The 12,708-nt window shown below is 44.2% G+C and overlaps 1 protein-coding gene across 3 annotated transcripts in view; it reads left to right on the top strand.

The window, feature by feature from the left end:
• The window catches only part of Ccn4 (cellular communication network factor 4), a 31,140-nt gene extending 22,099 nt beyond the window's left edge, over window positions 1–9,041 (top strand). Inside the window, exons 3-5 of one of the 3 annotated variants that reach the window (XM_021658718.2) lie at window positions 125–385; window positions 3,881–4,071; window positions 5,022–9,041. In XM_021658718.2, coding sequence (XP_021514393.1) covers window positions 125–385; window positions 3,881–4,071; window positions 5,022–5,321 — 752 coding nt within the window. In that variant the 3' untranslated portion in view covers window positions 5,322–9,041. Of the gene's footprint in view, window positions 1–124; window positions 386–3,877; window positions 4,072–5,021 lie in introns of all 3 variants that reach the window. The other 2 variants (XM_021658717.2, XM_021658719.2) reach the window with 2 other exon arrangements.
• Window positions 9,042–12,708: the final 3,667 nt, after the last annotated feature.

Genomic DNA, 12,708 nt, shown 5'->3' with positions numbered 1-12,708 from the left:
CCCCGCCTTCCTCACATGAGTGATTTCTTGGCATGATATCTTAGGCAGGGAGAAACCGCACAGAAGTAGCTAGGCACAGAGCCCATACCTCCTGGCCTGACATGTCTACTGCCTATGTTTGCAGAGGTGGTCGGTACGGGCTGCCTCCTGAATGGCGTGCGCTACAGCAATGGCGAGTCCTTCCAGCCTAACTGCAGGTACAACTGCACCTGCATTGATGGCACAGTGGGCTGCACACCACTGTGTCTAAGCCCCAGGCCCCCACGCCTCTGGTGCCGCCATCCCCGGCATGTGAGAGTGCCCGGCCAGTGCTGTGAGCAGTGGGTGTGTGACGATGACGCAAGGCGGCCACGCCAGACTGCACTGCTGGACACCAGAGCCTTTGGTAAGTGTGGGCAGGGACAAGTAGAGTCTCTGGATATCACAGAGCCCCTAAAGTCCTGATTTTCTCTTTATAAATCAAGCCCCCAGGCCATTACCCTCTCCATAACTCACCAGTTATATAGTCTTGGGGATGTGCTGTCTGGGACCCAAATTTTGCCCATCTGTAAAATGCAAATGACACCATTTTTTTCCTAACTGCCTAATGGGATGCTCCAAGCATAAAATCCTAGTGTGACATGTGCAGTCTTCTATTATCTTAATAAAGTTTCTCAGAGAGTGGGTAGGGACCTAGAAAGAGGGACAGGTGGCAGGGCATAGAAAGGAGTACAGGGATCTTCCAGATAACTCAAGGGTTCCATTGTTATGGTCAGATGAACAGATGAGGCTTTGGCTAGGTAGGCCTGAGAAGAGAAAGCCCTGAGGGAGGACAGAGACATGGTTTATTCATGATTGCCTACTGGAGCTCAGTGCACTCGACAGATAGTTGGGAAGTATCCAACTGATGTTTGCAGAAGTAGCCACATAGGTGTTTGTCTATAGGTAGGTCTATATCCTGTATAGGTAGTGAAATCCTGTATAGGTAGTGAATAGATAACAGATGGATGAAAGATGGGAGTGTGTGTGTGTGTGTGTGTGTGTGTGTGTGTGTGGGTGGGTGGGTGTGGGTGTGTGCTGCCCCATCAATGTATGGATATATGGATAGGTGCATAGAGGAGAAATGGTTGGAGAGTGGAAAAAAGTGGATGGATGGATGGATGGATGGATGGATGGATGGATAGATAATATAAGGTAGATAGATTCATGGAAAATGGATGGGTGAATGGTTAGCTAAATCAGTCAGTACATGCATGGAGAGTAAATAGTTACAGGATGGATGAAAAACAGATATATGGAATAAGTTAGATGAGATAGATAGATAGATAGATAGATAGATAGATAGATAGATAGATAGATAGAATGAATACAATGAATGTATGGGTGATAGATGGATAGATAAAGGATACATATAGATAGATGGTTTCTGGTTGGATGACGGTGAATAAATGTATAGTTAGGTTTTTCTGTTTGTTTGTTTGTTTTCTTTAACTAGGGCAGAGGGGACAAAAGTGAAGAAAGGATAGGGCAGGAAGCAGTGCTGGAGTACACCTCAGGACCTGGCATCTGTGCTGTGCATGGGATGGTAGGAAGAATGCAGGTTGATTCCTGGGGCTGGCTACTGCCCAGGAGAGAATACAAGAGAAGGAGCATGTTTAGGGTGACGGCAAACTGCCTGGCATGAGCAGGTTGAGTTTGAGAAGGGATTAGGGGCAGAAATGACTAAGGAAGGCATCCTCACAGATAGGGTCATACAGGAAGAGAGCTCTGCATAGAGCCTCTGCTGGCAGTTGATGTGGCTAGGAATAACACACAAAGTGAGACAGAAGAGCCTGGAGCAGAGGTTTAGAGATCCTGACCTTTGAGGAGTCGACAGAGAAGAGGAGGCCAGGAACTATGGAGAGAAAGACGGTGAAATATGAAAAAATCAGGAGAATCTGACATAATGAGGCAGGTGGCCCCAAAGAAGACAAGACTGCTTACACTGTGCTTTTGGGGTGCTAATGTTTTTTAAAAGTCCAATTGCAGAGCTGGGTTCTTGGCCTTGGTGCTGGAAGCACTTAGGATTAGAAGGATATTTTTTGGTGGGGGGCCAGGGCATTACTGGCCTGGCAGCATTCTTAGCCAGTCCCTTTAGATGACAGAAGCACCTCCCCAAGTTGTGACCATCTGGAACAACTCCAGACATTAACAAATGTGACGTAAGGAGCAAAATCTCCCACATGGAAAGAAAGTATGGCATGGATGAGAGCAAGTACCAGGGAAAGTTTGGTCCCTGGTAACTCAAGGCAGCTCCTCCCACCAGCATATCTAGGCAAGAGTCACTGGGTGGTGGAGGGAGGCAGAGGCTGCCTGCCCATTGTGTGTGACCTAGTAACCCAGTTCTTAGCCAAGCAGAGCCTCTGCAGCTGTACTGAGGAGAACCAGAACCCTTTGATCCTCTCATCCTCCCATGAAAATCCCTCCCTACCAGCCTGCTATATGCTCCCAGACAGCTTACCCCAGACTGTCCACCTCTGTCCTTGGATGTCTAAATTGCTTTCACTCTTCTTTCTGTGGTTGCCCTGCCTATCTCAAATTCACTCCCAAATTCATTTATCAACAGTTTGTTGCATACCTGCAAGCTCCAGGTGTATGAGCTCTATGTTACCCCAAATAGATTCCTCATCTGCCCTGTGTGTTTTCTCTCTTCCTTCCTCCATTTCTTGATTACCTTGTCTGTCCTTGCTCTCACTGTTTTGCCATCTCCCTTCCCTCAACCTCTTTCTCTCTGTGTCTGTCAGTCTCACTGTCTCTGTCTCTGTCCTCTCTGTCTCTGTCTCCTGTCTGTCTCTGTCTCTTTCCTCTCTGTCTCTCTCTGTCTCTGTCTCTCTCTCCTTTTCTCACATTGATTATTCCTGTGAATACACAGGTAGGATTTCTCTGTGTGTCTTTCTGCCCTCACTTTCTGGGGGCTGTTCTGCATTGCCTGCAATCAATCTGCCTGCCTCCCGCCATAGCTCACCACTCTTCCCTGCTCACTTCTAGTTAGTCATGTACCCATCAGATGCTGTGCCTCTGTATGTTCACAGGACCAGGCAAGAGCAAATAATCCAATGAACCTATAATCAAGTAATTGTATCTGCTGGCATGTACGGGGACTCACTAACCTAGGGACCCCTGATGCACTTTCACATGTGTAATGCTGTCCTCTCAGACCCCAGGCCTAGGAACACTGTTCTCAACCCCTTTGGCATAGGGAAGCTGAGGCCTATAGGTGTGTGCCAGCTCACTGGGTCACACAACTTGCAAACTAGTCCAGCGCTGAGAGATTGATCCAGGGGCCTATGGACAGACACAGTCATTTCAGATACTCTGTTCTGAAATTACTAAGATGAATCTCAGGTGCTAGGATGTGGGACTCACCTTTGAACTTTCACATATATACTTTATCTCTGAGGGGCTCTAGGATGGACATTGTCTTTTTAACATATTCTGCTCAGTGACTTGAGGATACATGGCATAAACTCAGTCAATATCCACATCATTGTCCAGTAGTCCCACAAGGAAGAATTTTTCTAATGGGATGATTGAGGCCTAGCAGGAGCTAGTGAAAATCACACAGCTTGTAGGTGTTGACTGTATTGCTTATGTTTCTGGTTGCTATAACCAAATACCTGAAGAAAAGCAATTTAAGCGAAGAAGGGTTTCTTTTGCCTCACATTTTAAGAAGAGATTCAGGGGCTAGAGAGATGGCTCCAGTTTTAAGAGCGCTTGCTGCTCTTCCAAAGGCACTTAGTTTGTTTTAGAATGTGATTTCATGTTTCATCTCTTGGTCAGAAAAAAAAAATGATGGTGAGGGCTGGAGGTGGGCTTGCGGAGGCTGCAGACTCATGGGCACTCTACTGTCCCTCTATAGCAGCTTCGGGCCCAGTGGAGCAATGGCACGGGAACTGCATAGCCTACAGTAGCCCCTGGAGTCCCTGCTCAACCACCTGTGGCCTAGGCATCTCCACTCGGATCTCTAACGTCAATGCCCGGTGCTGGCCAGAGCAGGAAAGTCGCCTCTGCAACCTGCGGCCATGTGATATGGACATCCTTCCACACATCAAAGTAAGTTCAGAGAAGAGTAGGCATCTTGGGCAGGGATAGGCATGATGAGCCCGAGTAGCTTGCTTTGAGCCTGGCCAACGTACTTCTTGGGAGTCATTCATAAGATGGAAATGATGAAAGTTGCCTGACATGCCTGGCAATGGGGCTGCTAGGCTGGTCAATGGACTTCCCTGAATGGATGCTTTTGTAGTTCCTATCCTATCAAAAGTAAGGTCACTCCAAGGAGAAATTAGGATCCACTCAAAGTGTTCTTTCTGTAGTGATTCTGAAGGACCTGTACCACCTTTATTGCCATGACATCCCACACCTGCCTGCATAGGCACAGGACAGCAACCTGAGCAATGTGAGGACTCTGAGCCCAGCTATGGTATTGATAACAGAACCTAATGCTATCCCAACACATTTAGTAAGTGCCTCCTGTATACTAGCTTCACAGTTATATTAATGAGCTACAGGAAGAGGCCCAAGTATCAAGGAACCCGCAACCTCAATGTCAGTGCTATTGAAAATGCTGTATGATGATAGTATGTGTCTGTGAGAGAGATGGCAGTGGGGTAAAGGGGACAGGTGAGAGCACAACATGCTTAACCATGGAGTTCCATGACCGCTCAGCCACTTGCTAGTTGGGGAGGTTGGGTAGCCTTCTTGTGCTGGTGACAATGACATATGGGTACCATAAATACAAAACATCAGGAAAGAAAGGAGACTGAGGGCTGTGAGATCTTAGCTCAGCATCAGACTCCGTTCTGCAGTCCTTGGTTTACCTGTGTCATATGGGACTGCCTCGTGTTTGCTGATGCCCTTCCTTGCCTGAAGGTGCTGCAAATCTGGAGCAAAGGTGACGCTTGATATGGACAGCAATGGGAAGGGAGGACTGGGTGCTTGGTGAGAGCAAGGTGGCTGTGCGTTACCAGAGTGTTCTAACAGAAGGCCCCTTTCCTTTCCTGAAGACAGGGAAGAAGTGCCTGGCTGTGTACCAGCCAGAGGAGGCCACAAACTTCACTCTCGCAGGCTGTGTCAGCACACGCACCTACCGACCCAAGTACTGTGGAGTCTGTACTGACGATAGATGCTGCATACCCTACAAGTCCAAGACCATCAGTGTCGATTTCCAGTGTCCAGAGGGGCCTGGTTTCTCCCGTCAGGTCCTATGGATTAATGCTTGCTTCTGCAACCTGAGCTGCAGGAATCCTAATGATATCTTTGCTGACTTGGAATCTTACCCCGACTTCTCAGAGATTGCCAATTAGGTAGGTGTGTGGCTCAAGGTAAAACTCCACGTTTGCAGAGCAGCCAGTCCTCTGTAAAGCAGGACTTCACAATTGTGCCTTATTTCATCTGCTTCCTACTCAATTCTGAATTTTGTGATCCTGACCCTAAGTCTCTGTTCCTATTTTGATCATCCTAATGGCCCAGGAGAGTGCTGCTTGGGCTCAGACAATGGGTCCCTCCTGAGGGACATTTTACGTCACTCCAAAGAAAACACATGTTTGACTTTTCACAGTGAATGTCAAGCCTGACACAGCCAGTCTGGCACCAGCCTGTGCAAGTTGTCAGAAATCCCGATGGGACTACCCATGGAAAAGAACCAGCTGAAGAACCAGTATCACAGACTCCTTCTTCAGATGCTAAGCCTGAAGGTGTTGGGTTTCTTTCAGACAGATGGATGGGATTGAGGACATAGGAGTAAGCTATTATTTGGGCCTTGCCAAATGATATTATCATGGGTATGTCTACCCACAACACACCAAAAGTGCTCTTGTTCCAAAGGTCGGTGTACCACAAGATCACCAAACATTTTCCAGGTGAAGTCAATAATTATGCCATTTGGATTTGCGATATAAAGCCACTTTCATTAATTGAGGGTAAATTTCTATTCTCACCCCCTGAAATAGGAAAGGCTCAAATTAGATTCAGGTCAATCAGAAATGTAATTTGAGAAATTTTATGTTGCTGGCAGATGACTGCTAGCAGCCCCCAATTCATCTTCCTGGGATGGGGCAAGGCCAGCCATCCTCACAAGCCACATCAGATCAGGTCACTGAATCTGCTGTTGACCAAGTTCTTAGGGCAATTAGCCAACTCTGGGTCTCCCTTGCCCTAAGGCTCATGAGAGTTGGGAGGGACCCTGAGGTGACCTGTCTGTTCTCTCAAACAGTACCTCAGAACAGTGTAATCATGGGAGAAAGATGTCTCCATGAGCCTCAGGAGATTCTTTTGAAGTCCAAACCAGACCTAGCAGGATGTACATGTCAAACAGATAAGTGGGTCAGTGGCCTGGGTGGCCTCTGACAGGAGTGCTAAGGCCACAATTGTTCTTGGACACATCTCTTTTGTTTCCATGACCTGTTTCACAGCCTTAGTGTCTGTGAAGCAAAAATCACTCAGTTTTCTAGTCTGGAGATAGAAGTTGACCAGCTGTAAATCAAAATGGAGATCTATTTAACAGTAGTAAAAGCCAAAGAGTTTGTAAACTAAAGAAAGAGATTTCTCCTAAGTGTTAATGAGGCTTTTATTTATTTTAGTAGTAGAATTTAAGATTTTTCTGTCACCATTCTTTTATTGGGTATGTTCTACTTGCTGCCCATTGCTCTCAATACTTGCCATGTATTTACTCACTGAAGTTTTGTGATAACATTGAAGAGTTCCCTTCATGATTTCTGTTCTTGACACTGTGAAATGGAAGCTCAAAGAGGTCAGCAAACTCAAAGTCACCCATCTGGAGATTCACATCCCAGATAGATTAACTTCATAATTCATATTTCCCCTTTGCTTCTGGACCTTGCAAACATATCAGGGCAGGAAAGTATACTGAAGTCAGCAACTTGTCCTATTAATATTGTCTCTTTGGCTCCTTTCCCACAAGAGAAGAGTGTGTCTAGGTACTAAGCATCCAGGCTAAACTAGACAGAAAAAAGGCATGTGCATTCCCTGTTGCTCTTCCTGCCCTAACATTAGAACCAACTTACAACATGCATTTATACAATGACTCTGTTTTCCCAGCACCACATGTGGGGTGATGGGAAGATGACTGTGAAAGAACAACACACAATACACAAATGGATTCTTAAGTAGGATTTCCATTCCTTCCTGCAACCTCCCAAAGGCCGGGCCTTGTGCAAGGCAAACTGCGGTGCTCAAAATGTATTTAAGGAAGAAAATACATTATAAATACACTCCTGTTTTTCCTTAGAAACATTCTTTTTCCAATATCTCACCTTACCAGTGAAAATTTTCTCTTAAATTAGGCTTAGTGTTTTGAATAAATGTATGCTCATATGTGTACATATAATATACATGTAATAATAAGTTACCTTGTATGTAATGATAAGTTACCCCTAAACATTATTACTTGTGTCAGTTTTGAGTGGATGACGTTAGGTTTTCTTATATTGTAAAAGCCTGTCTTAACAACTGACTCTGTAAAACGTTCATAGAAGCCATAGCTAGGGTCTTACCAGGTACCCATCCTCATTTGGGGGACTGAGCTGAGCATCCTCAATCAAAGGAGGTTCAGCTAGAGGAGTTAGGGTGATCGTTGGGAATAGGAAGAAGGGTGGCCGCAGTAGCTAGGTTGTTATTGAGAAATGTACCTGGCTAACATCAGGACCAGAGGAACCATCCTTGAAAGTCCCAGGAAAGAAGACCTGGAGGCAATATAAAGAAGCTCTTTCTAATAATCAGAAACAGTGTGTAATGGTGTGGCCTGGTTCAAGGAAAGTGAAGCCTATCAATTACAGTTAAAAAACGAAAGTCCATTTATTGGCAGCTGATTTGGTGCTAAGCACAGTGGTGCATTTTATCAGGTTATCAATGAGCAGAGCTGTGCTCAATATACAACCTATCTCTATTCAATAAATAGAAACCGTGAAGCTCAAAGGAATTGAGGAGCTGAGACCCAGCCTTATGCTTACTCCGCTCTACCAGAGGAAGAGATCTAGACTGAGCCTAAATGACTACTACTGGAGGCTCACATGAGCAAGTCTTTAGATTGCATTTCCCCCCCACCCCCGGCCACAAAAAAAAAAAAAAAAAAAGCTTAGAAACAAAGGAAAGAAGCAACGAGGGTGAGCTAACCCTCAGTGAAGAAGTTCATTGTGGCAGAAAGTGAATTTCTTGGCTGTGCTTACTCATGAGAGAGAGAGAGACCTGATCTCATAGATCCACAGCTTACTAAAATTAGCATTTGGCGATCCCTGAGCATGCACCAACTACTCCTCAGTGCTTTACTCCTCAGCCTACGTAATCCTTTCAATGAGCCCAGGAGTTAAGGCATTGCCACTGCCCATTTTAGGGCCAAAACAGCCAAGTTGCCAGGAGTTAAGTAATTTGCTCAAGTTCTTACCAACCAGGGCACTGCAGACAAGCAACTAAAACCCAGGATCATGTGACACACCCATCTCTTCTGACAGCAGAGGAGATTCACAGACTGGTGCTGAAATCCTAATTTTGAAGGTGATTAGAGGTTGATCAAAGAAAGTAATTTCAAATGATATGACTGATTGTAACCACCCTAATTAATTTTGGATTACATATGCATAGAGATTGTGGAGACCATGACTATGGTGTTGACTTATGTCATTTCTTTTAAATACTTGGTTTTGACTCAAAGGAACCACAGGGACAGCCCTGAATGGCTGGGAAGCAGAAGGCTATGATTAGCTATGTGTCCACGCATAGGTATGTGTATGTTTGTATTTGTGTGTATATATCTATTTTCAAACTGTGATTGAGTATTTAAATATTCCTACTTCCATTTTGTAAGTGAATACACATTAAGAAATGCCTTTGAATTTTCTAATAGAGGAAAAATAGCCCTTGGGCACCATGTCTCGTTTTACCACATTCCCCATTTTTCTCATGATTTGTGTAGCAGGGAATGTGTTTGTTCACCCATGATGGGTTCTCATTGTTCAAATTCTTTGTTTACAGCTTTTCTCCTTAAAGCAATAAACCATCAGCAAAAGTGACTTCTTAGATTTGTGGTTTGTTTGTTTGTTAGTTTATTTCTTTGTAAATTCTGTTGTTAGGAAGCAATAATGGAGGACTGGGCATGTTCAGTTAATGTGCAGGTTGGAGACATTAAGTCCCAGATATTGGACAGGAGAGAATAAAAATCGCTTAAATGTTTGAGGCTGGGCCTAGAAACACAGATTCTGAAACTCAGAGAATACCAATATTGTGTGACACTATTCCTGGAGAGACCTGAACAAACATCTGCTCATCCCAGTTGGGAAGCTTGCCCTAGACCAAAGGAGGGATAGCACCAAAGTCCCAATTGGTGAACCAGTTACTGCAGGAGTCTAGGATGGGAGGTTATGCACAGGAGTGGGTCTGACTCCAGCGCTGCTGCGTCACAGAAAGTACACACCAGCTCAGGGGGCAGCTCAGGGAAGCTGGAATTTTCCAGCTAACTGTATGATTGGAAGGCAGGTCAGAATGACTCTCTTGGGCAACGAAGCTGATCTTTCTTTTAAGCAGCCCTGCTGATCTGTCTGTTCTAGGCAGTTCAGTTGGCCTTTGTTTCCTTAGTAGTTCTTGGCGGTGGAAGTTTCTGTTTCTAGTTAGTTTTAGGGACGTTTTGAGTATTTGAGTATCCCGGGTTGTTTACTTCTTGACTCTTAGATTTTTTTTTTTTTTTTTTTTTTTTTTGTCTAAAGAACAAGCCTGTTTTTGAGGCTTAATAAATATCTTTTATAACTTCTTGGATTTTTAACAAGTTTTAAGCTTTGGAGAAAGTTGCTACATAACAACCAAGGTTGTCAGTATACCTGAGCTTAAAGATAAGCATAAATAGAAGGTGGATTTTAGCATCCACTCCTTCATTCACATACTCACTCATTTGTTTAACAGCTTCCTATCTTCTAGATGTTGGGTACCTTGAGGTCAGGGCCAAGCCTACATACCGCAGTGCCTAGAGCATGGCAGGCGCTAGGGGGATGAATGGGTGGACAGAGTGTCTATTACATTTTGCTCTCAGTGCCAAAGTGCACGGAGAAGTGTAAAGGAGGCTCTAGCAATCATGGAAACAGTCCTGCCATTAGGGCTTAGTGGGATCTTAAAACACTGTACTCCTTGCTGGGATGCCTCACCTCAATCTCTTCAACTGGAGCATTCACAAGATGATTGCACCTACTTCTCAGTGGAGCACACCTTATACTTTTGATTTTTAAAAAGAGGGCTAGCATAAAACTAAGATGCTTAACTAGCATGCCTGAAAGATCAAAGTTTGACCCCACCACCTATATTAAAAACAAAATTCTGACCAGGGCGACAGGTGCTTCTAATCCCAGTGCTTGGGAAGCAGACACAGGTGGATCCCTGGGACTCACTGGGTAGCCAGCCAACTTAAACAGCCAAGGCCCAGGCTCATGAAAGACTGCCTGAGACATCAAGGTGGGTGACAACTGACTAATGACAACTGAGATTGAAGTCTGGCCTCCACATGCTCTCATACATCTGTGCATGAGCAGCCGTGTGCATCCGCGCGAAGGCTAGCTGAGTTGTTTCACAACAAATGGGTGAGTCCAACTAGGTGATAGTATGTATCTATACATTTAAGGTGGCAATCTCTGTGAGTTCAAGACAAGCCTGGTCTACAAAGCAAGTTCAGGACACCCAGGGCTACAAAGAGAAACCCTGTCTAGAAAAACCAAATAAATAAATAAACTGCCTAATCACTTTAATCACTGAGTGGTTTTAACCGGCATATTTTTGTTGCAAGTTGTAAAGTGGCTTCTCTAAGGCAGGAAGGACACGGTGGTCTTTTCTGCACAGCGTCGTGTGTTTAGCCATATGAGCAGCTGTGCTGAAGGCTATGATGGGTGAGGTGAATAACTCTCTAGGTCCCTTCTAGTCCAGCCCTCCCAAAACGAATGCTATCATAATACAGGCCAAGGGGAGAACTTGGTTCCAGTTTAGAAGAGCCACAGGACTTACTTTCATTTACGCTTCTATGCTCAAGCACTTTTTATCAGAAGGACTCTGTCTCTCTTATCACAGCTATATCTACATGCCCACGTTCATTGCCTTGCCATTCACAACAGCCAGGAAGGAAGATAGCATAAAATCCCATCAGCATGGTACATGTGCACAATAGAATTTTACTCACAGCTAAGAAAAAAAAAAAAACTACTGTGATTTTCTGGGTAATGGACAGAACTGGAAAATATTATAGTGACTGAAGTTCAGATAAATAAATGCCATGTATTCTCTCTCATGTACAGGTCCAGCTTCTAAGTTTTTATGTGCGTAGTTTCCGTGGGAATTAAGTGTATATAGATTCCAGGAAACCAGAAAAAGGCTCATGAAAGAGGGAAATAGGCTTTAAGGGAGAGAATTTGCGAGGATAATAGACATAATAGGGTAATGTGGAAAGGTGAATGCTGGGAGTGGAAGAGGAGAAAGGGGATGAGGGTGGAGAGACTGTGGGAAAGAAGGTGTGGAAGAAAAACAACTAAAACTAAGTATATAAAAATATACTACAAGAAAACCTGCTTTTGTAAAGTTATCACAACATAAAGTTTAAGACAACTTTGAATTTGGGGCCTGGAGCCCTATGGGTGCCTCAGATTCAGAAGAATGAGTGGACCTTAAGGGACATTAACTGGTTGAAGTTGGAGAAACTGTGACCTGGAGTAAATTGTGAAAACATATATAGTGATTGCTGGGTAGGGTAGAAATCCTGAAATCCTGCTTCATGGGCTTAGGCAAGATGATTGCTTAGGTGGAGAGTAGTGAGGCCAGCCTGGGAAACAGAGAAGGAAGCACTCATTCTCAAAAAATAAAAAGTCTATCTATCTATCTGTCTGTCTGTCTATCTATCAATCTATCTATATTTAATATATACCATCTCTTATTTATTTACCATCTCTCATCTATCTTTACCATCATCATCCACCTACCTATCCACACCTTAGTCACACTGTATTTAGAAATCCACATCCTGCTTGAATCTGCGTCCTTCCTATCACACATGGATTCTGAGGAGATACTGGCACAGTGTTCTCACAATTTGGTACACCCTACATAGCATACCTCAGGCTCTCCACTCTAAGCCTCATTCATTATTCTGGCTTTTATGTACTATAAGAAAATGTAGATTTCTTCATCTATTTCAGTAAAAGCGAGAGCTGCTAGATGCAAGCTTATCTTATCTCATTTAATCTTATCTCACTGATAAAATTAAGAAATGCCAGCAATACTGTGATCCCAGCACTCAGGGAGGCAAAGGCAGACAGATCTCTGTGAGTTTGAGACCAGCCTGATGGTCTACAAAGCAAGTCCAGGGCAACCAATGCTACACAGAGAAAACTTGTCTCAAGAAACAAAAACAAAACAAAACAAATGCCAACAGAAAAAAAAAAAAAGAGAGAGAGAGAGAAACTCAAAATCACATCAAAGCTATTGTGTCTTGTAAATCTGACCAGAATCATTCGATAAAAAAACAGGGACACCTGGGGCCATGAAAACCACTTAGGCCCAGAGTGCTGATCCCTGGAGCTCACTGATGTTCTACCATCCCAAGACATAGATAGGTAAAGGTGTGAGCCAGTTTGGTGCTCTGGATTTACAGACAGGGAGATGACAGTCCACTGGAAATGGCTAGTCAAACCATTCAGTCTCTCTGAGTTTTGA

The sequence above is a fragment of the Meriones unguiculatus genome, chromosome 8 (assembly GCF_030254825.1).
Source record: "Meriones unguiculatus strain TT.TT164.6M chromosome 8, Bangor_MerUng_6.1, whole genome shotgun sequence".
Classification (NCBI taxonomy): domain Eukaryota; kingdom Metazoa; phylum Chordata; class Mammalia; order Rodentia; family Muridae; genus Meriones; species Meriones unguiculatus.
The sequence above is the reverse complement of the archived record's forward strand: the minus strand, read 5'-3'. Positions and strand labels throughout refer to the sequence as shown.